Genomic DNA, 23433 nt, shown 5'->3' with positions numbered 1-23433 from the left:
ATCCCCAACTAAATCATCCCAGCCAGGGCTTTGTCAAGCCTGACCTTAAAAATTTCCAAGGAAGGAGATTCTACCACCTCCCTAGGTAACCATTCCAGTGCTTTACCACCCTCCTAGTGAAAAAGTTTTTCCTAATATCCAACCTAAACCTCCCACACTGCAACTAGAGACCATTACTCCTCGTTCTGTCATCTGCTACCACTGAGAACAGTCTAGACGCATCCTCTTTGGAACCCCCTTTCAGGTACTTGAAAGCAGCTATCAAATCCCCCGTCATTCTTCTCTTCTGCAGACGACACAATCCCAGCTCCCTCAGCCTCTCCTCATAACTCATGTGTTCCAGTCCCCTAATCATTTTTGTTGCCCTCCGCTGGACGTTTTCCAATTTTTTCACATCTTTCTTGTAGCGTGGGGCCCAAAACTGGACACAGTACTCCAGATGAGGCCTCACCAATGTCGAATAGAGGGGAACGATCACGTCCCTCGATCTGCTGGCAATGCCCCTACTTATACAGCCCAAAATGCCATTGGCCTTCTTCACAACAAGGGCACACTGTTGACTCATATCCAGCTTCTCATCCAGTGTAACGCCCAGGTCCTTTTCTGCAGAACTGCCGCCTAGCCATTAGGTCTGTAGCGGTGCATGGGATTCTTCCGTCCTAAGTGCAGGACTCTGCACTTGTCCTTGTTGAACCTCATCAGGTTTCTTTTTGCCCAATCCTCTAATTTGTCTAGGTCCCTCTGTATCCCATCCCTAACCTCCAGCGTATCTACCTCTCCTCCCAGTTTAGTGTCATCTGCTAACTTGCTGAGGGTGCAATCCACGCCATCCTCCAGATCATTAATGAAGATATTGAATAAAACCGGCCCCAGAACCAACCCTTGGGGCACTCCACTTGATACTGGCTGCCAACTGGACATGGAGCCATTGATCACTACCCGTTGAGTCCGACTATCTAAACAGCTTTCTATCCACCTTGTGGTCCATTTTCTGTTTGACACTTTAGTTTCTGACTTCACTAGTGCTTTTTTAGGTAGGCTGTTGTAAAACTAGGCAAATATCTAGATGACTTAATGTACCAGCCCCTGGAAGACCTCTGCATACCCCAAGGAACCACTTCACCTACAGGGAAAAGGGTGAAGGACAGGAACTGCTCACCCTGTAAAAGTGGCAGGAGAAGTGACTCCACAGCAGAGCTGCAACAGTTCATTTGTGTAAAACACGAAGTGAGCATGGTCGAGAGAGACCCCCAAGGATCTATATGCTGGTGCACCGAAGATACGGCACCATTGCAGGGGGCTGAGCTCCTCTTGTCTCACCCCAATTCTGTTGCAAGCGACCAAAGGCAAAGAGGGCAGATTTACTCCTACAGGCACAAGAGTTGCCAGAGTGAAGCAGACTACATATAGTCCAAATAAAGATGGAAAACACTCACATTGTGGAAGAATCAAATGGTCAATGTGAGTCATTTTTTTTTTCTTAAAGGCAGTACAACTAATCGCATCTTTAAAGAAAAGTGTTCAGTGCAATGTGACACGCTGGGTTCAGGAAAACAACTATGGAAACCAAAAAAGGCTGCAGCTCTTAATCTGTATGTCTTCTCGATTGCAATCTCTCTACAGAGCTCCCAGCACAAGAACCAAAAGGTGCTGGCTGATTTTCTGGGGTGCCTGCCTCTCCTCAAACGTAGGTGCTTTACAAATGAGATTTTACATGAGCAGGGCTACTGCCCAAGCCACTCTGTGGATGAACTCTCACTGCTCACCCACCCCAGTTAGAAGAAAGGTGACTTGCAGACCCAGCCCAGCGTAGCATTGAATGCTGTCAAACCCTATTCCAGGGGTTCTCAAACTGGGGGTCAGCAGGTTATTACCGGGGGGGGGGGATTCACGAGCCGTCAGCCTCCACCCCAAACCCCGCTTCATCTCCAGCATTTATAATGGTGTTAAATATAAAAAAGTGTTTTACTTTATAAGGGTGGGGGGGAGGTCGCTCACACTCAGAGGCTTCCTGTGTGAAAGGGGTCACCAGTACAGAAGTTTGAGAACCACTGCCCTATTCCCTGCCGTGCAAGCGGGGAGGGACATAACGGATGCATAATGTGGGCTGCTGGTCTATCATCACTGCACCCGGCCCAGCGCATTCCCCAGCTAGGGCAGCGAGTAGGCAGCGCTGGAGGGACTCCGGCAGCTGCACGGGAAGAACCAGCCCAGCCGCGGGGAACGTGGAGAAAGGGGAGGTGGCCCGGCCCCCGCGGGAAGAACGCCCGACCCTGCGGACCTGACGCAGCTCTCACCACTTTAGGAAGCTCCCTGTAAAAGCGCAGCTGCCGCTCGCCATCCGCCATAGTGCCCGCCCGGCAGCGGGAAGAGACGTCACGCGGCTGCGCCCCTGCTGCAGACACCGCCGCTCTTCCCCCGCGCACCTGGCCCCTGGGGCAGCGCGCGCATCCACACGTGTCCGGGCCCCTCCTCCCCCAGAGGGCGGCAGCAGCAGGCTTCTCCCCGAGGCTCCTGCACCTATGCTGGGGTTGACAGGGCCTTTGCCACGATGTCGATTTGCTTTATAGCCAATAGACCAGGCACTGAAATGAACTGAGCTCCTCCCCTCAGCGGGTGGGCATGACTGCTTACATCCCTGACAGCTCTGTGCCACAACACTCCCTTCTGCTCCAAGAGGACTAGGAGACACCCTAGAGCTAGCACCTCAGGATAAGAAGGAGAAGCAAATACATTCTGGGGTTATTTTCCTTGAGGATATATGATGGTGCTTGAAAGGTACAACGTGGCAAGTAGCAGGACATGAAACAGAAAGCAGCCACATTTAACCAGTCACCAGCCAAGGGAAGAGCTGGGTAAGGATAGAAGATCTCAACCCTAAAGCACTGAGCCAACAGGTAATGCTCCGTAATGCTTTGCTTAGAGGCTTAGCTTCATTTCAGCTGGTTTGATCTATTAGGATACAACAGCACTTCTTTGAAAGTGGTATCTTATTCACCACAATTTCAGCTTCCATAAAAGTTAGTTTTCAGAGTAGCAGCCGTGTTAGTCTGTATTCGCGAAAAGGAGTACTTGGTGGCACCTTAGAGACTAACAGATTTATTTGAGCATAAGCTTTCATGAGCTACATGCATCCGATGAAGTGAGCTGTAGTTCACAAAAGCTTATGCTCAAATAAATTTGTTAGTCTCTAAGGTGCCACAAGTACTCCTTTTCTTTTTGTAAAAGTTAGTGACTGTGTAGTCACATAAAGCCTCAAAAATGTAAACTATGTACCCAACTCAGCAATATCAGTAACTCTACAGAAACTCTGGAACAATGGCTCTGACAGGTGTGACCTGCCCATTCACCCGAGGAAAATATTAACTGTGTTAAAAGTTGCCATTTAAACTAATTGCATTGCTCCTGTGAGAACCGAGAGGAACACAGATCTGCAGTTTACTGTGAGTCACATCTCACAGTGCTAAAAAAATGGTGGTATTTGAAAGATATCACCACTTCTTTCCCCTTAATTAAAAGGAACCATGCCAAAGAAGCCCAACGGAGCCTCGGAGCATATTCAAGTCCTAGCAAGGGGAAGCTAAATTTAGTGGAGCTCATAGTATCTACGCAATCAACTGTAAAAGAATCGCTTATATGGGTGAAGTTTATTTTGCAGGCAGAGCTGCCAAGAGCATTACTATTTTCCTCCTCTCCCCCTTCCAGATGCATGTATAGATTGAAAGAGTGGCAGCAAGAAAAAACTGAATAGAAAATAAAAACACAACACTACTTCCATTAATTTTCATCATATTTAATTCAATTTTAGTTTATCCAACTGACAGTTTTCAGTGTAGTGCAGTTTAGTGCTGCAGAAGCCAAGGAGTCCTGCCACACAATTTAAGACTGGATTGCTATAGAGGACCTTGGAAAGAGGACACGAAGGTCAGAGGTAGGACTTAAAAACCCAAAAAAGTTGAAAATATGAATTGCCTAATAAAAAAAATCAGAAAACAAATGTTACAGCCTTCTAGAATGTACTAACCTTCAGTGACATTATGGAAACAAGTAAATATCAGACAACTTTTCAATAAAAAAATACTTTGTTACCAAATCTTTAGCTGATAAACAAGTTAATTACCAGATCTCCTTTTTAGATTTATATTAACACCCTGTAAGTTTGAGAGCACAAAAATTATGCCATATACAATTCTCTCTCAGGTCAAGGCAAAGCAGAAACACCAGTGCGCTGGAAAGTGTCCTGCAGTGTACTTTTCAAGTTATTTAAGATATTACATTTTTAGTGTTATTTCATACTAATTCTAAAAAGCCACAAATTTACAATTACAGCAGAAAAATTAAGTTTGTGATATCCCAAAGTGAAAAACAGAAGAGAAACTACATGTAATTAAGATTACAATAGATGGCAATCTACATATTGCCCAAGTAGTTTAGGTTTACAAAAGCACTTTATCTTGCCATAAACGTGAAAAAAATTCTTGCTAGCATATTTAGGGAAGCTTGTTAGATAGCTAAATTCAGACAACATACAAATAAGAGGTAAGCAATTCTTAATTTAATATTTTAATTAGTTTATATTTTCTTCAGGAACAGTAGTCAACTTGTTTAGCTGTGCAACTTAAACATTTTTCATAGAAAAAAATACAGTACTTGCAAGCCAAAGGAAATTAATTACAAATAAACACTGTTTAGTGATCCACTCATTTATTTTACCTTAGTTCAAGGCAGGCTAAGTACAGATACTGTACATTAAAATATGTGCACACAGAGAACGTGTTCCTAGTTCTACCTTTAAGGACCAATTTTTTTTAGGCTCCTTCGCAAATTTGATCCTTCTCTGGATCATGTTTTGTGTATACTTAAATGTAGAGAGATCCATCTGCAGGCCCCACGTATCCAACTCCTATTAGTAGCACATCTATTAGCGTCCATATTCCCAGTCCACCAAAGCTGAAGAGTTTGCCCAGACCTTCCCTCCACTGGCCCAAGTAGAAACGATCTGCTCCAAATCCACCCAGGGTGATGCTAGGAATACAACATAATTCATTAACATAGTTGTGAAGAATCCCGAATTTGGATGTCAACTCACCTTTAAATATTTACACCACACAGATAGTAATTTTATATCATATCATATATAGGCTCAGGAAATTATGAATATCTTATGCAAAGTGGCTGGAGGACTCTAAAAGTAATAGTGATAAAAATGTTTTGATAGAAATATGTATTAAAAAGCACTAGTTCTTAATTAAAAATATTTCTCCAAGTCTTTTGTGAAACTCTGCAGATACAAGATACACCTCTACCCCGATATAACGCGGTCCTCAGGAGACAAAAAAAAAACTCACCACGTTATAGGTGAGACCGTGTTATATTGAACTTGCTTTGGCCCCCCTGTTCCTTGTTCCCTGACTGCCACCTCCAGAGACCGCCGTCCCTAATCACCCCCAGGACCCCACCCAACCCCCCTGCTCCCTGTCCCTATCCACGCACCCCGCCCTCTGACAGGCACTCACCGGCAGCGGCAGGAAGCGGAGCAACGTGGCCCCAGCCCGCTCCACTCTGCCAGCTCCCAGCCGCGTCGCTCCGCTTCTCGCCACCGGTGAGTGCATGGAGGTTGGGGAAAGGATGCCCTCTGCGCTCACCGGCGGCGGGAAGGGCAGAGACGTGGCCCCAGCCTGCTCTGCTTTCTTGCCCTGGCCCCAGCCGTGTCACAGGGGGGCGGTGTTGGGGAAAGGTCCTGCTCTCACCGGCAGTGGGAAGCGGAGCGCTGCGGCTGGGAGCCAGCGGAGTGGAGCAGGCGGGGGCTGGGTTGCTCCGCTTCCACCACTGCCAGTGAGTGCAGGGGGGATCCCTTCCCTGAAGCCCCCTACCCCATGCTTCCCTCGCCCCGGCCCACTCTGAGACTGTGGGGCCCCCAAAAGTGCCCCCCCCCAGAGCTCCTGCCTCCCAGACCTGCGGGGGGAGCCCCTGACCGCCCCCGAGACCCTCTGTCCCTTATCCAAGCCCTCCGCCCCAGCCCGGCACCCTTAACACGCTGCTCAGAGCGTGTCAGAGTTTTACTGCGTTGTATGCAAACCCGCGTTTCTCGGGTCGCATTATATCAGGGTAGAGGTGTATGAAATGATTTATGTTATTTTAAGCTTCTCTCCATAAAAAGAAAGTTGGCTAGTGAGCTGCTCTGACTTTGGGCTCCAAGTTTCCCGAACTGGCAGGGGCTGAAAGGTGCTAGAGGGAGGAGACTGTGCTCTTGTGGTGTTTGGGTAAAGCTTAGTTTCTCCAGCTGCAGACAGAGAAGGCAACGGTTCTAGCTCCAAAAGAGAGCATGTCAGACCAGCTTTCTAACAAAACGTCTATTACCATTTTTGTTCACATAACTTATGATAAATTATGTAGTACAGGCTCTCATATCAGCCCTTATATAATTTACCTTTTAAGGGAATTTTGAATGAATTTAAAAAAAAAAATAAAGGAGATAATTCTTGTTTCATAGTCAAGTTGTACACACATATTGAGGTCCTGTGGCAACATCCAAACCACCACAGTGAGTATGACGCTTTAGCGCTTATTGTGTGAAGAATCAAAAGTTACAGCCTGGTTTAACAGTATAGAATACTGGCACCTCTCCCAAGCTGTCATCTTGTGTTCCAAGATCTCAGTTCTTTTTTTTTTTTTTTTAAAAGCTGATACCTATCATGAGCCAGCTATAACCAGCATAATGACATCTACCCAAGTCTGGAACAACTCTAAAAGAGTCAACTGCCCCATTCATCTCAGCTGCCCAACGATAATTTACATCAACATTAGCAGCTGTTTTGTTGCTCATTATAGTGTGTGAGAAAAGGAAGCGCGGTATTCATAAATATTGGCTACCCCTGTTTTTAGAGTCTAAGTGAACCAGGGGCCAAATCCAGATCGCCAGAAGCTTTTGAATGGACCGCAAAATCTCTCTTACTTATTATTGTCATTATTATTGTTATTGTGACGTGAAAAATGTTTCTCTGCAGTCTGGACCTTGACTATAGCTTGACCAAGAAATTTGGGCCTTGACTAAAAATTATTGACTACCCCTGCTCTACAATGAGCAAGGGTTCATTTTGGCACCGTGAGTGGATGCTGTTTGGGAAACACCACCAGTTTTCTTTCCTCCAGTCAAGGAATCTAATAACGTCTAGCCAGGGTATCAAGCCCCAAAAAGATAGCCAAATTCAGTATGACATGCATAGTCACAACAGATTGTACAGATGTTCAAAATTACAAACAAACAGTCTCTCATTTTGGTTATTCCCTTAATTGGAGCTTATTCTGTGGCCAAAGCTTGGAAGAATACCACCTCCCTCCACCCAATACACAGATACCTAAATCTGACCCCAGTAGTATGGAAAACAGTTAACACTGGCCATTTTATATTAAATCATAAGCATACTTTTGGTCAAAAGTCTCAGAAAATATTAAATATTTTGTACTCAGTTTAGTGTAAGGTTAGGAAATAAATACACCATTGAAAAGAGAAACCCATTTAAGGAAATGCATTCATATATAATTTGAACTTGAAGTTCTGCAATACTTTCAGTCTACCTTAGTGCCAAGGCTGTAGACCATTTATAGCCTCCAGTCCAGTTGCAGTAAAGCATCTTAGGAAAGACACGGTTACCTGAGAAGAGAAATGAAATACATTCAAATTCTGATGTCATGAACAAAGGCTAAAGATTGACTCAGGAACTGAAATTTGAGGCGCACATATGCCAAATTACTCCTCACAACAAATGTCTGTTCTGCATTTAAATAGCATCAGTAACTCAACCTGTCTTTTCTGATGAGACCAACAATATGAAAGCCTGAACACTATCTCCATTCCCTAAACTTTCTAGATGGGTTTCCACCAAACCACCACCAAATTAAGGAAACTCAAGAGCCAAGTCTCTTGATTTAGAGCCTATATTAAACTTCTTGTGATTTCAAATGTTAATTGACAGGATGTTTTTAATTTATGCGATAAACTACACCTCAATGCAAGTTCTGTTGATGCTGCATCAAATAATTCCATTGAAGAAAGTGAACACAGGAGAGAAAACACTCCCAATAACCCTAATGTAAGATTACTGTTGAGACAACGGTTCTAAAGCACCATATCATAATTTTAAAATAGTGTCAGACTATAAAGTGAAACTAAACAATGCACAGTATCTCAACAAAAAACAAACTAGACATTGAAATAAGTTTATGCACGTTTATCCACTACAATGAATAAAAGTATGTTCAAAAATTCTTCACAAAAGAATCCTCTAAACCATTCATTTGTAGACCAACTTACCTAGACAATGAATATGATCATGTACTGTACAAGTGGCGTTATATCGTTGTCTCGGACAAGAGACTGTCATGCAACTTGTAGAATTGGTACATACATAATCAGCAGGTTCAAGCTGCCAGCAAAACTGGCAAGTCATGTTGATTGTAAAATTCTCCACTTCATTGTTTCTCTGATCCTATAAAGGACAGTATTATCAATGTAAATAATCTTAAACAGTATATCAAGAATGTTTCACAGGATATAAAAAAATCCTTTGCACAGCAGTGAAATCTGTGAGAAGACAGAACAAGATGGACAAGCTGTTTTATTTGCTACCTATATATTATATTCAGCACTTCAATAGTTGGGTACTGGATACTAGAGAACTGTTAAAGAAATAATTATACTTGCTAGGTAAGTATTTATGCCTAGAAATTTGTTTTGTAACATCTTTATAAGTTTTAGGACATAATTTAAACTACACAGTACCTTTAACAAGTGACAAATTCCATATACAAAGAAATTGGTTAATTACTTACAACACAATGAATTTGTGGCTTAATCTTGCAATCAAAAGTGGCTGGCTTCCCATATACACAGGAGAAGTTCGTTTTACAAGTCATGCAGTCTGGAGGCAATTTGCTGCACAGCCCATTGCTGGGACACTTACTCACATAAGATGGAATCTCTGTAGTCTCTGAAGGGAGAAAGGATTGGTTAAGAATAAGAGGTTTAGCATTACCTACACTACTGTATAGGCACACACTTTTACTGTATGTTACTTTAAATAATTTCATAATAAAGTATAGTAACTCATTTAACGTTGTAGTTATGTTCCTGAAAAATGCGACTTTAAGCGAAACGATGTTAAACGAATCCAATTTCCCCATAAGAATTAATGTAAATAGGTGGGGTTAGGTTCCTGGGGAAAAAATTTTTGCCAGACAAAAGGCATTATATACATTTTAAATAAGCAATTTAATACAGGTATTAAACAGGCTGGCAGCCCCCCATCAGCTCCCTTATACCCCCTTCACCCCCAGCCTGCAGGCAGACCCTGTGGATCAGCGCCTTCCCCCTGCTCCCCCGCTTCCTGCCCGTGGCAATCAGCTGTCTTGCGGCATTCAGAAGGCTTGGGAGAGGAGCGACAATGCGGCACACAGCCTCCCTCCTGAATGCCACAAACCAGCTAACTGCCGCGGGCAGGAGACAGGGGAGGGAGGGGGAAGGCTGCGCACTGCATCCTCACTCCTCCCCGCAGCCTCCTGAATGCTGCAAGACAGTTGATTGCCGCAGGCAGGAAGAGCAGGAGGAAGGCGCTGATCCGCGGGGTCCGCCAGCGGGTGGGAGTGGTGTAGGGAAGTTGATGGAGGGCTGCCAGCCATGGACAAAGTAGCGGAGCATTGCACAACATTAAATGAGCATGTTCTGAAATGGAGCAGGGACGCAACATCAAAACAACATTAAGCGAGAGGACATTAAGTGGGGAGTTACTGTACTCTCCACTTACAGCTAACATAAACCAGTAGCTCATGTATTAAGGCATCCCACCTCTAACGGCAACCAGTATCAGCTGCTTCAAAAGGAAGAACCCTACAGCAGAGCTCAGCAGCAGCCAGCATTGGCCATACACCATATATCAGCATTTGAGTCCATTACTACCTTGTCCCACCATGCCATCAATCAGACACTACTCCCTCCTGAAAGCACAGGGCTGGAGCACACAAACACAGATTGGAGAGCAACAGCTCCTGTGACCTCCTGCAGGGAGTGAAGATCCCTCCCCCTCATGTTTGTCACCTCCAAACCTGGGAAATGGATCAAGATTCTGATGCCGGTCTTTCTCCTCCCACGGTCTGCATCAGTTGTGTGTGAAGTATGAGTATGAGAATCTAAATCAAGTGGGGGAAGGGCAGAATGAAGTGGTCAGTTTTGTGGGGAGCACCATAATTAATTGATGGGTGTTTTCAGCGGTGGGCAAAGCACTGATACATCCTAACACTCTACTTCCCCATACCTCCCAGCTCACACCACAGAGCCAAATCTGACCCCTGCCCTCCAGTAAAAAATATGGGATAATCTGTCCCAGGGAAAATTTCTTCCTATCAAAGATACTAAGATCAAAGGTCAGTTTATAACCTGAAGCTTGAAGGTTTATATTCTTTCCAAAGCCATTTAAATATTTTACAGTTCTAACTTTGGATGCTTGTTATCCATATAAACATGGAATCCTTTTCTTTCTTTTTTTTAAATCAGGCTATGCTTTAAACCTCGGTAATATCTTGTACAATAAAATCTCGTCAATTATGCACTACATTAAAATATTCCACTTTCTGTAACTTATGAATTTGCCACCATTCAATTTAATTGAATGTCCTTTTGTTTTAGATGAATAGTGTCTAAGACCAGAAGGGATCACTGTGATCCTCTAGTCCAGAGATGGGCAAACTACAGTCCATGGGACCGTCCTGCCCAGCCCTTGAGCTCCCAGTCAGGGAGGCTAGCCCCCCCGGCCCCTCCCATGCTGTCCCTCCGCCCCCGCAGCCTCAGCTCGCCATGCCCCCAGTGCTCAGGGCGGCTGGCTCTGGCCAGACAGCACGGCTGTTAGTCCTGGTGCTCTGAGTGGCATGGTAAGGGGGCAGAGAGATTTGGTAAGGGGCAGGAGGTCCCAGGGGGCAGTCAGGGGACACAGAGCAGGGGGTGGTTGGACAGGCATGGGAGTCCAGGGGGAGGGTCAGGGACAAGGAACAGGGGGGGTTGGATGGGTCAGGGATTCTGAGGGGGGCAGTCAGTGGGCAGGAAGTGTGATGGGGCGGGGGCCAGGCTATTTGGGGAGGCACAGCCTTCCCTACCCAGCCCTCCACACAGTTTTGGAATCCTGATGTGGCCCTCAGGCCAAAAAGTTTGCCTACCCCTGCTCTAGTCTGACATCTTGCATAACATAGCCTATAGAACGTTCTTGAATTAATTCCTGTTTCAACTACAGCATCTCTCTTAGAAAAAGATGCAATCTTGATTTAAAAATTGCCAGTGACAGAGACGCCACCACAACCCTTGGTAAGTTGTTTCAATGATTAATTGCCCTCATTGTTAAAAAATATACACCTTATTTAAAGTCTGAATGTCTAGTTTCAACTTCTAGCCATTAGATCTTGTTATCTTTGCCTGCTAGACTGAAGAGCCCATTAGCAAATATTTGTCCCCCACATAAGTACTTACAGACTGTAATCAAGTCACCCCTTAACCTTCTTTGTTAAGCTAAATAGATTGAACTCTTTGAGCTGTAAGGCATGTTTTCCACTTCTTTAATCATTCTCGTGGCTCTTCTCTGAATTCTCTCCAATTTATCAACAACCTTCTTGAATTGTGGACACAAGAACAGGACATACTCTCCCAGTAGCAGTCATATTAATCTCAATACAGAGATAGCAATAACCCTACTCCTACTTGAGATTCCTGTTTATGCATCCAAAAATCATAAAAACAATTTTGGCCACAGCATTGCCCTGGGAGCTTATGCTCAGGTGATTATCCACCAGGACCCCAAAGTCCTTTTCAGAGTCACGGCTTCCCAGGATAAAGTCCTCCATCACAGAAGTATGGCCTACATTCTTGGTTCCTAGATGAACAATTTTACATTTGACCATATTAAAACATGTATTGTTTGCTTGCGCCCAGCTTACCAAGTGATCCAGATTGTTCTATATCAGTGACCTGTCCTCTTCATTATTTACCACTTACCCAATCTGTGTCATTTGAAAACTTTATCAGTACTGATTTTATGTTTTATTTCACATTAATAAAAATATTAAATAGCAAAGGGCTTATATCATGAGAAATACAAAATACATGTCCCTGTAGTTTTTACTTATCCTTTTTGAGATGGGGTGACCAGAACAGAATACAGTATTACAGGTTACGTTACTGATTTATATAATGGGATAGTATTTTCCATATTACCACCCATCCTGCTCCTTAGGCATTCTAACACTGTTTGCTTTTATGACTGCTGATGAGCAGTGAGCTGTCCAAAAATGACATCCAGGTCTCTCTTCCCCATCTCCAGTTAACAGAGTTAATTTAGAACTAGTAACTAGAAGGCGTCTGAGCAGTTTAAAATTTTTCCTCCAGTGTTCACAAAACAATTTTATCATCCAATGTGTTCTTCATTCACTTAGCTTCATTTAACATTCTTCATGGTCTTCTCTGATCTTGACTAACCTAAATAATTTTGTGCTGTCTGTAAAGTTCTGACATCTCTGCCCTTTTGAGATTAATACATTAACAACCACTAGCCTTAGTGGAGTGACACAAGGTTCTGTACTGTTACCTTAACTTTTTGCCATGATGAAAATCATAAACCAATATATCTAACCAAAGACCTCAAAGTGTTTAAACATTAATAAGATCTCAAACATATTTACAGAGTTCTATTAGCCAATATATTTTCAGAACACTTTATAGTCATGCTAAGTTGTATAATTATAAAATGTACTCTCAGAATGCTTTGTATTGATAATAGATTTCTTGTGGAAATGTACTTGGCCTTAAACTGCTGTAACCTCTCTTTCCTTCGCATGTGTATCATCTGTCAGAATAAGATGGATATTCTGTTGAGTCTCACCAAATATGAACAGTCTGCTAGGTATGGTTGGTAAGTGGTCTTTGTCTTCTATAAAATATATATACAGTACTAAATAGAGGAAGGATGTACGGTCTTTGGTAATACACTAGAATTTGTGGAATCTTCGATCCGTTGTAAACAGGAGGAATATAAACAGAAGCAGAATTGACCTAATATTCTGGAACAGACTAAAGATGTAAACACCAAGACTGTTCCCGATATTGGTAGTGTATTAAACTTTCTGTATTGTGCTTATCTACCTTTGATTAATAAACTAATTAAGCCTGGTTATCTGACATCATAGGAACTGAACTCTGAATAACTGTTTTTATTACTGTTAAATTACTAGTCAGATTGGACACTTTTACTCTCTTCCATAAACACTCAAGCTACAAGTGTCACAATGAAATCACTTCTTAGCAAATGAAATCACTTCTTAGCACAACTTCTGCTTCTTATACTAGTCTCACAAATGCCAGTTATTAACAGTAGCACATTTTACACTTAATTTATAGTTCACCGGCTGAGACCTGCCACTATGCTCTCCCCTCCACCAAATTTATTCTTCATCCAAGCCTCCGCAAGGGCACTACCCATGCAACCCCATAAAAGGAGAAAAATCATCAGTTAGAGACCTTGGTTCTATACCTGGCTCTGTTACGGACCTGCTGTGTGACCCTGGCCAAGTCACTCTAACCATGTCTGCATGTGTCTTGTCTCCCACCCTTTATCTGTTCTTGTCCCACCCTTTATCTTGTTCTTGTAAGCCTTCTGAGGCAGAACTCTCTTACTAAGTTTGTGCAATGGGGCTGATTTCATTTGGGGTCTTTAGCTGCTAACAAAAGTTATTTGGGTTAAGGGGATCTTAAGAATGTGTAAATATAAGAATGGCCATCCTGAGTCAGACCAATGGTCTATCTAACCCAGTTTCCTGTCTTCCAACAGCAGCCAGTGCCAAATGCTTCAGAGGGAATGAACAGAACAGGGCAATTATCCAATGATCCATCCTGTCATCCAGGGCCAGGTTCTGGCAGTCAGAGGTTTAGATAAACAGAGCATGGGAAACAGCCATTCATGGACCTATCCTCCATGAACTTATCTAATTGTTTTTTGAATCCAGCTATACTTTTGGCCTCCACAACATCCCATGGCAATGAATGCCACAGGTTGACTGGACACTGTGTGAAATACGTTCTTATATTTGTTTTAAACATGCTGCCTATTAATTTTATTGGGCGATCCCTGGTTCTTGTGTTATGTGAAGGGGTAAACAACATTTCCCTATTCACTTTTTCCACACCATTTGTGATTTTATAGACCTTTGTCATCTCCCACTCAGTCATCTCTTTGTTCAGCTCAGAAGTCACAGTCTTTTAAAATCTTTTCTTATACGAAAGCTGTTCCATACCCTTAATCATTTTTGTTGCCCTTCTCTGCACCTCTTCCAATTGTAAAATACCTTTTTTGAGATGGGGCAACCAGAACTGTATGTAGCATTCAAGGAGTGATGTATCTTTTATTTATTTATTTCACAAATGCCAAAATCCACACATCACATTAGCCACTCACTGACCTATTCCGCCCATCCCCAAGGAACCCATTTCCAACTCACATCCAGAAAACTTAACTCTAACCTCATACTTTCGCCACAAAACACCTAAGTTATCACACACTTACCCAGTGCACATTTGCAAACAGTAAGTATGTAAATACTGTGGAGACTGGAGTTGAAGTTTTGCATAACAATGAATTACCTATATTTGAATAGGGTGTGAGGTGGAAGCAGATTCTTATGGAAGCACAGTGTAGCAATTAAAATACCTGATTTTAATCAAGATTTAAATCAATGTTAATCTTGTTTTGCATGTGTCCTTTAACTGTTTTCCTAAATGAAGGTTGATTCTCATTGGTAGGTAATCATTAAAACATGTTGATTTGCATCTTAATATAGCCTTTACGCTATATTTCAAACTTCTCTTTGCTAACCAGGGGATACACTATGTCAATACACATTTAAGAAATTATATAGCTTAATGTTTTCAGATTTATTTAATTTACTTTTTTACTTGTAAACATTATGAATGACATCTTTTATTTACTAGATTAATTTTTACTCATGCCTTGTGTCAATCTGCATTTGGATAGAAATTGGAATTAAATTAAAAATGCACAAAAAGCATTATTTTAAAATTGTTTTCTATTAAATAAGACTACTTTTAATTTGCTGTATAGGTAAGAAAAAACTTATCAAAAATATTTTGCATTTAAAGCTGGTTTATTACACAAAGGAAGTATTATCTGTAAATAGTGAATTGTACTGATTGTCCTTAGTCACCATTTCCATCAATATTTTAGAACTAGTAGAGCTCATCCTCTAACACCTTGCTTTTATTCCTAGTTTCTAAGGAAAACAAGATTTCCTGCTTTTTCATTTCCCAATCAGTTTCTCAACTTTGAATAAGCAAGTCATTGAACTGAACTAGTTGTATGAACTCAAATGAAGAAAATATTCTCTGTGCCTGCACAAGAGGCTACTGCTGTCAAATCTGGCTTAGCACTTCAAAAGTGACTTCCACCAGACCAGTGGACTTTACAACTTTTCTTTAGAACTTAAGCAGCAAACATGTTTTTCTTGAATCTTTTAGTTAAACTAGTTAATAGATTACAGTAGATTGAGTTTTTGTTTACATTTTTTTCTTTTTTAAAAGTAAACCTATTTAAAATTACATTTCAAATTGGTTTACTTTTAAAAAAGAAAAAAATGTAAACAAAAACTCAGAGTGAAATAAAAATGCAACATTTTAGGTTTTTGGTTTAAAAAAAAAAAATCATTGTTTTATATCCAACCTGTGTGGAAGCATGGAGTGTCACTGAATGGTTTATCACAGGGGTGGCTAATCTGTGGCTCCGGAGCCATGTGCAGCTCTTCAGAAGTTAATATGCAGCTCCTTGTATAGGCACCGACTCCAGGGTTGGAGCTACAGGTGCCAACTTTCCAGTGTGCCCCCCCGGGGGGGGGGGGAGGAGGGAAGAAGAGCGCTGCTCACCCCTTGGCTCTGCTACAGACCCTGCCCCCACTCCACCCCTTCCCACTCCCTCCCCTGAGCCTGCTGTGCCCTGGTTCCTCCCCTCCCACCTCTTGCATGCCAAGAAACAGCTGATCAGGAGGTGTGGGGAGGCGCTGATCAGTGGGGCTGTCGGTGGGCGGGTGGTGCTGGGAGCGGATGGGGAGCTTCTGACATATTACTGTGGCTCTTTGGCAACATACATTGGTAAATTCTGACTCAGATTGGCCACCCCTGGGCTAATGTGACATGCTGGTGTCAAGTCTGTGAATGACAGGTTTCAGAGTAACAGCCGTGTTAGTCTGTATTCGCAAAAAGAAAAGGAGTACTTGTGGCACCTTAGAGACTAACCAATTTATTAGAGCATAAGCTTTCGTGAGCTACAGCTCACTTATATGCATCTGAGGAAGTGAGCTGTAGCTCACAAAAGCTTATGGTCTAATAAATTGGTTAGTCTCTAAGGTGCCACAAGTACTCCTTTTCTTTTTGCGAATACAGACTAACACGGCTGTTACTCTGAAACCTGTCATTATGCAAGGCACTGCATTTAGCCGTATGGAGTGGAAATCTATCAACTGCATGAAAAAACTTGTACAGATACAGAGGCAGTTTCCACGATATGCATCTGAGGAAGTGAGCTGTAGCTCACGAAAGCTTATGCTCTAATAAATTGGTTAGTCTCTAAGGTGCCACAAGTACTCCTTTTCTTTAAGTCTGTGAATGTAGGTCCCCTTAAATGATCATGTGGGGTTTGCATGGATGAGTTCTTTATTTACACAACCCTAACTAGTAGTTATGGTCTTTTGGAAAATAATTCATGGTGCCTCAGGGTATGTCTACACTGCAATTAAAAACCCAGGGCTGGCCTGTGCTGCCTGACTCAGGCTTGCGCGGGGGGGGGGGGGGGGGGGCCCTTAGGCTAAGGAGCTGTTTAACTATGATGTAGACACGGGGCTCAGGGTTCTAGGACCCCATGAGGTGGAGGGTCCCAGAGTCTGGGCTGGACCCTGAGCCCCAGCTTCTACACCACAATTAAACAGCCCCTTAACCTGAGCCACGCAAGCCCAAGTCAGCTGGTGCTGGCCAGCTGTGGATATCTAACTGTACAGAGTGTTTCATCATTAAGAGGTACACTGCACCCTGTGGGTATGTCTACATTGCAGTTAGTTTTCTAATACCTCATTCAATGATTTTACTCTTAAACTCAGGACTATTACGAAAAAAGCTTATAAGGATATCATTGGAACAGTTTACCAAGGGTTGTGGTGGATTCTCTAACACTAACAATTTTGAATCAAAATTCAAGACTATGTTTTTCTAAAAGATGTGCAGCATACATTATTTTGGGAAATTCTATGGTCTGTGTGATACAGGAGGTCAGACTATATTATCACAAGGGTCCCTTCAGGCCTTGGAATCTATAAATCTATTGTTTTCTTAGGAGCTATAATAGAAGAACAAACTTTTGTACCTGTTGCTCTAGTATATGGAGTACTTGTACTTGGAGATGTTACACCTTTTGTAGACACAAACTGTTGTTTTGAGTGCTCTGTTGTCATCAAGGATCCTGCTATAAGAAAAATTAACAGATTCAATGCATTTCAGTTACTGTTAAGAGGATATAATAATCCTAGAATTTAACTGGTCTTCAAACACTGTTTAATCCTAGCACTCTAACATAAAACATCAAGCTGCCTTCTTGATATTAAGAAGGGTCATCTTTGGGATAAAATTAATATTTAAAAAAGCTCCACAGATTCCCCTACTTTGTTCATTAGGGTTTTGCATTTTACTCCACCTAAGACAATAAAAATTAATTTTAATTTGTTTCTCATCAGTTTCACTCTTAAGTTTTTGTGACCTAGTAGGAAGCTACACTGTTTGGAATGCAAATGTTACAGTATACTGTCTATTACAGAACAAAAATAATTAAACATGAAGTTACTCACTGGCCATTTTAGTAAGAAAACTGCACCACAGAACTGGCTGGAGACTATGGCCCCAATTCTACAAACACTTAGTAATATTCAACTCTGCTCATGTAAGTAGTTCTATTGACTTGGTGGGACTACTCACCTTCATAACTATTTAATAAACAAAACAAAACACAAATTATACCCATAATACATGATCACACAGGGTATGTGGTGCACACCAGGATGGGAAAATAAACATGTTTACCACATGTATATAACCACATGTGGTTGAGAAACCCAAAATACCTTATAAACAACATGGTAACATTTTTTAGACTATAACACTTTTCAAGACTAAGTCCTGTTTAGACAGATTCCATCTAAAAGTCATTTTAATCTACCTAATGTTTGTTGAAGATTCTCATTAGTCCCATAAAAGCCTAATTCTTTCTTGAGTCTTTAACTCTTGGCCACACCAAGATTCCTGTGGCAATGAGTTCCACAGATGAATTATACCCTGTACAAAATTATTTCCTTATATCACTTTGACAAGTTGTTGTTCACGGAGCTAATTAAACGACACCACCACAAAGCAGCCACCTCCCCAACAGAGGCAGCCAGACCACCAGCACACGGCGCAGCAGCACGGAGAAAAAGAAACGCAGACCGGGGTCATGTTGGCACAGAGCAGGCAGGGCCCTGGGCTAAGTCTATAGGCACCATCAGCCCGAGCTCAGACAGGAGGGACGGCTACATGAGGACGGCAGGTCAGTGGCACGGGACGCCGGCTCGGAGGCCATGGCTTCTCCTACCGGCCTACAACCGGGGAAGGCAAAGCTCGGGGGAGTCTGCATAGGGGGTAGCGGGGAGCCGCCTTCCCAGGCCGCGCAGTGCCGCGGCCCCTCCCTCGCCCTTAGGCGGCGGGCGGCAGACGAGCCCCGAGCAGGACGGGTGCCGACCGCACTCACCGCGGCCCGAGAACACGTAGAGCTGCGAGACGAAGAGCGCGACGCTGCAAAGCCGCTTCAAAGCCGACAGCCCAGGCACCGCCAGCGCCACCATCTTGGCTCCATCCGGGGCCTCGCCGATCCCCTTCCCGGCAGGCGCAGAGCGCGAAGACACGGCCCGCGCGGGTGGGGCAGGAGCTGCGGGGACGGCCCCTCTCCTGCGGCGGGGCGGGCTGAGGGGTTGGCCTAGACGGCAGGGGAACCAGACGAAGGGCCTGTGGCTGGGGTGAGGCGCGAGCTGGAATAGCGCGTCCTCCTATGACCCATCAGCGCCCCCATCTGATAGGCTATGCCACCCCGCCCCTCTCCGATAGGGCTGGCAACTTTCTAATTACCCTTGTGCCGCCTCTTCCCCAAGGCCCCACACCCACACCCCTTCCATCCCCCCTCGCTCTCCGCCACCCTCACGTGCTCATTTGCAGGGAGTTGGGGCAGTTGTGTGGAAGGGAGTTAGGGGACTCTGATGCGGGGGGCGGGGGCTCCTGGATAGAGCCACAAATGAGGGAGGTGGGGCAGGGGGTTGTGGTGTGGCAGGGGATACTGGCTCAGTGTGTGGGCTCCAGGGCGGGGCCAGAAATGAGGTGTTCAGGATGCAGGAGGGGGCTCTGGACTGGGGTAGGCGGTTGGGGTACTGGAGGGTGGGTGAGTGCTGGGATGCAGGAGGGGGCTCTAGGCTGGGGGGTTTGGAGTGCGGGAGGGGATTCCCATCTTGGGCAGGGGTTTGGGGCGTGGGCTCTGGATGGTGCTCACCTCGGGCGGGAAGCAGCAACATATCCTGCTCTGGGAGCTGCCTCCAACCGCTGGCACCACCCCTGCAGTGTTTCCCGGCTCATAGGAGCTGCAGAGCCTGAGCTCAGGGTGGGAGCAGTGTACGGAGTGCCCATGGCCGTGCCTCCACCTAGGAGCCAAGGAACGTGTCGCCACTTCTGGGGAGCCAGGTAGGGAGCCTGCCTTAGTCCTACTGCACCACAGACCGAATTTTTAACGGCACAGTTAGTGGTGCTAACTGGAGCAGCCAGCGTCCCATTTCGACCAGGTGTTCCAGTCAAACACTGGACACCTGGCATATCTAGATAGCTTGGGCCCTACCAAATTCACTGTCCGTTTTGGTCAATTTCATGGTCATAGGATTTTAAAAATCATACATTTTATGATTTCAGCTATTTAAATCTGAAATTTCAGGGTGTTGTAATTATAGGATTCCTGACCCAAAAAGGAGTTGCAGGAGGTAGGGGGGGTTGCAAGATTATTGTAGCGGGGGTTGGCTTACTTCTGTGCTGCCATCAGAGCTGGGCCATTGGAGAGCAGCAGCTGCTGGTAAGGAGCCTAGCTCTGAAGGCAGAGCCGCCACCAGCAGCAGCAGAGAAATAGGGATGGCGTGGCATGGTATTGCCACGCTTACTTCTGTGCTGCTGCCGGCAGAGCTGGGCCCCTTAGACAGCAGCCACCACTCTCTGGCCACCCAGCTCTGAAGGCAGTAACAGAGATGTAAGGGTGGCATGGTATGATATTACCATTACTTCTGCGCTCCTGCTGGCGGGGCGCTGCCTTCAGAGTTGGGCACCTGGACAACAGCCGCTGTTCTCCAGCTAGCTCTGAAGGCTGCTCAGAAGTATGGGTGGCAATACCATGACTCCTCTCTGCAACCCCCTTTTAGGTGAGGATCCTCAATTTGAGAAACACTGGTCTCTCCCATGAAATCTGTATGGTATCGGGTAAAAGCACATAAAAGACCAGATTTCACATCAGGAAACCAGATTTCACGGTCCGTGCTGCATTTTTCATGGCCATGAATTTGGTGGGGCCCTATGCAGAGACAGATAAAAGTTCATACACAACTTTTAAATTTTTTTCCTTCTTTATTTAGCTTTATAGGGTCCTGATTCAACAACTTCCCAGGCCGACCCCTGTGTTCACACAAAGTCCTGCAACCTCCTCTGTGAAGTGCAATGATAGCGTTACACCAGCTGACAGTGCTATGCGGGGACCAGCACCATGAAGCAGTCTTCAACCCCCTTTTACAATGCCCTAACAGCACAGCATGTCTCCCTGCATCAAGTACTGAGGGAGTGGTACGTATACCAGGCTCCTGCTCCCTTCCTCCTTCTGCAGTAGCTGAGCCTCTCCCATCCCTAACAGACTGCTTCTCTTTCACCCCTGGGAAACCAAGGCACAGAAAAGGCACAGGGGTTAAAGTAAAGAATGGCATGGGGAGCAGAGCTTCTCCTCATCCTCTGGGCTTGGGGGATCTTCCCTCCTGCACCTCTCCTTAAGTGGTGTGGGGAGAAGAGTGGACTCACCCTATCTTAATCTAACTCAAACTCCAGACATGACAAGATTTCCCAGTCAGTCACCAATGTGACCCCTGTGCTCTCATCTAATTTATGTCAACTCTTGCCTGCCATTACCATACGGGTACATCACCATCAGCTTATCAATTGGGTCCAATACTTAGAAGATAGCTGTGGTGGTAGCATGTTGATTATTAATATGTCTCTTGGGCGGTAATCTATGTACAGCTTCAGTAATGCATAAGTAACACAAGCATCAATCTGTCCATCTGCCTTTTTCATCCTCATGAGCTACAGACTCTTCCATATTCCTGTGTGGGTGTAACAAATCAGGCATTTATAGTAATGGTGAATGAACTTGAACACAACCACCTAATTCTGCATGATTGAAGCTGGAGCCTGAAGAACATAGTCTAAATGAAATAACCAGCCAACCACCTGATCTTTTCATTTCTGCTGGTATTTTGATGTTCAGATTATCAGATAAGGTGGGTTTTTTTAAAAATACTTAGCCATATGCTGAAATCCACTGATACAGTAACATGTATGGTTCATGGCCTGGGTCTCTGCTCTGTGACGTTTAGCCCTTACTCTTACAATGTGTCCACGTAACCATCACATGACTGGAGCCTTAATTTATATGCTACACTCTTAGATGAAATTCACAAGTACAAGTCATATGGGACTCAAAGCACCTGTCCATGACAGCCTAATCAAAGATCACAAGTGATGCAAATCACTAAAGCAGGAGTGTTTTCATGTCTATATATAGAAAAGGGAGATGACTATAAATTCAGGATTTCTTTTAAATAACTCAATCTGCTATGGATCTATCACTGATTTCAATAAGTTGCATAAAGATTATGTAATACCAAATAAATAAAAATTTAGTTGGTATCTGTCATAAATATAAAGGGAAGGGTAAACACCTTTAAAATCCCTCCTGGCCAGAGGAAAAACCCTTTCACCTGTAAAGGGTTAAGAAGCTAAGATAACCTCTCTGGCACCTGACCAAAATGACCAATGAGGAGAGAAGATACTTTCAAAGCTGGGGTGGGGGGGAAACAAAGGGTCTCTCTGTCTGGGTGTTACTTTTGCCGGGAACGGAAAAGGAATGGAGTCTTAGAACTTAGTAAGTAATCTAGCTAGATATGTGTTAGATTCTGTTTTGTTTAAATGGCTGATAAAATAAGCTGTGCTGAATGGAATGTATATTCATGTTTTTGTGTCTTTTTGTAATTTAAGGTTTTGCCTAGAGGGATTCTCTATGTTTTGAATCTGATTACCCTATAAGGTATTTACCATCCTGATTTTACAGAGGTGGTTCTTTTACTTTTTTTCTTCAATTAAAATTCTTCTTTTAAGAACCTGATTGCTTTTTTCATTGTTCTTAAGATCTAAGGATTTGGGTCTGTGTTCACCTATGCAAATTAGTGAAGATTTTTATCAAGCTGTCCCCAGGAAAGGGGGTGTAGGGTTTGGGAAGGATTTTGGGGGGAAAGACATTTCCAAGCAGGCTCTTTCCCTGTTATATATTTGTTAGACGCTTGGTGGTAGCAGCGATAAAGTCCAAGGGCAAAAGGTAAAATAGTTTGTACCTTGGGGAAGTTTTAACCTAAGGTGGTAAAAAATAAGGTTAGGGAGTTTTCCTGCAGGTCCCCACATCTGTACCCTAGAGTTCAGAGTGGGGAAGGAACCTTGACAGTATCTTACTACCATGTTGAGTGTTACTGAGACCATACGTTCTTCTTCTTTACACAACTGCTGCTACTTCCCTTTTTCTCCTTTTCCCTATTTTCTCTTTGCCTGTTCCCTCTGAATTTTCTTCCTTGCAACAACTTCCAGTTCACACCCTTTCAAGTCTTCACTCCCATCCCTTTTCCCCTTCAATTTGTTAATAGGGATGTTGATATTACAGTGTCATTACTGGGCTATGAGATGACACTACACTGAGATGGGTAAATTTACCTATTCCCTGTCAATCGGAGTCATTGTTTCAGACTGTCTGCAAACACAAGTGGATATATAACGGATTTACAACTGTTCACATTTGGAAGGTTATATCTGCAGTCAGGGGTCCTAGAAATTTACACTTCAAAAAAACAAAACAAAATAAAAACTTAAATTCTGCATAGCTTAAGTTTGTCATGTAGGGTACATAAGATGGGCCAGATGCGGCCCCTAGGCCATATATTTCACACCTCTTCCTTGGCATTTTGTGTAGAGGAGAAAAGCTA

The 23433-nt window shown here is 43.8% G+C and overlaps 2 protein-coding genes across 14 annotated transcripts in view; both read right to left on the bottom strand.

Annotated features, from left to right (window-relative positions):
* MAPDA (N6-Methyl-AMP deaminase) overlaps positions 1–23433 on the bottom strand; it is a 103805-nt gene that overhangs the window by 46858 nt on the left and 33514 nt on the right. For 7 of the 10 annotated variants that reach the window (XR_012153978.2, XR_012153981.2, XR_012153976.2 and 4 more), the window contains exon 1: positions 2298–2512. The exons of 1 other annotated variant lie outside the window; for it this stretch is intronic. Coding sequence is in view for 2 of the 9 variants with exons in the window: in XM_073303712.2 (XP_073159813.1) it covers positions 2298–2348 (51 nt within the window). In the remaining 7 variants the exon portion in view is untranslated. Of the gene's footprint in view, positions 1–1159; positions 1368–2297; positions 2514–23433 lie in introns of those variants that run through there. 2 more of the 10 variants (XM_073303713.2, XM_073303715.2) reach the window with 2 other exon arrangements.
* On the bottom strand, positions 3778–19168 carry TM2D3 (TM2 domain containing 3). Of its 4 annotated transcripts, none has more exons than XM_073303705.2 (7): positions 18867–19168; positions 17454–17549; positions 10102–10185; positions 8833–8990; positions 8315–8489; positions 7579–7654; positions 3778–5025 (listed from the first exon to the last, which is right to left on the bottom strand). In XM_073303705.2, exons 1-7 carry the CDS (start codon positions 18958–18960, stop codon positions 4860–4862), a joined length of 849 nt encoding a protein of 282 aa, XP_073159806.1. In that variant the 5' UTR covers positions 18961–19168; the 3' UTR covers positions 3778–4859. The 4 variants fall into 4 exon arrangements, with proteins under 4 accessions (XP_073159806.1, XP_073159805.1, XP_073159808.1 ...); XM_073303704.2 differs by having other exon boundaries at positions 17454–17552; positions 18867–19166; XM_073303707.1 differs by lacking the exon at positions 10102–10185 and having other exon boundaries at positions 18867–19166.

The sequence above is a fragment of the Lepidochelys kempii genome, chromosome 10 (assembly GCF_965140285.1).
Source record: "Lepidochelys kempii isolate rLepKem1 chromosome 10, rLepKem1.hap1, whole genome shotgun sequence".
NCBI lineage: Eukaryota > Metazoa > Chordata > Testudines > Cheloniidae > Lepidochelys > Lepidochelys kempii.
Note: the sequence above shows the minus strand (reverse complement) of the source record. Positions and strands in the feature narration are given on the sequence as shown.

Bases quoted from the DNA above. Each gene is read 5' to 3' on its own strand.
- TM2D3 (XM_073303704.2), bottom strand. From the start codon at position 18,960: ATGGTGGCGCTGGCGGTGCCTGGGCTGTCGGCTTTGAAGCGGCTTTGC. The intron at 17,553-18,866 runs GTGAGTGCGGTC...TTTTTCTTATAG, and splicing joins CTACGTGTTCTCGGGCCGCG to CAGGATCCTTGATGACAACA. The intron at 8,490-8,832 runs GTAAGTAATTAA...TGTCCTTTATAG, and splicing joins AGCCACAAATTCATTGTGTT to GATCAGAGAAACAATGAAGT.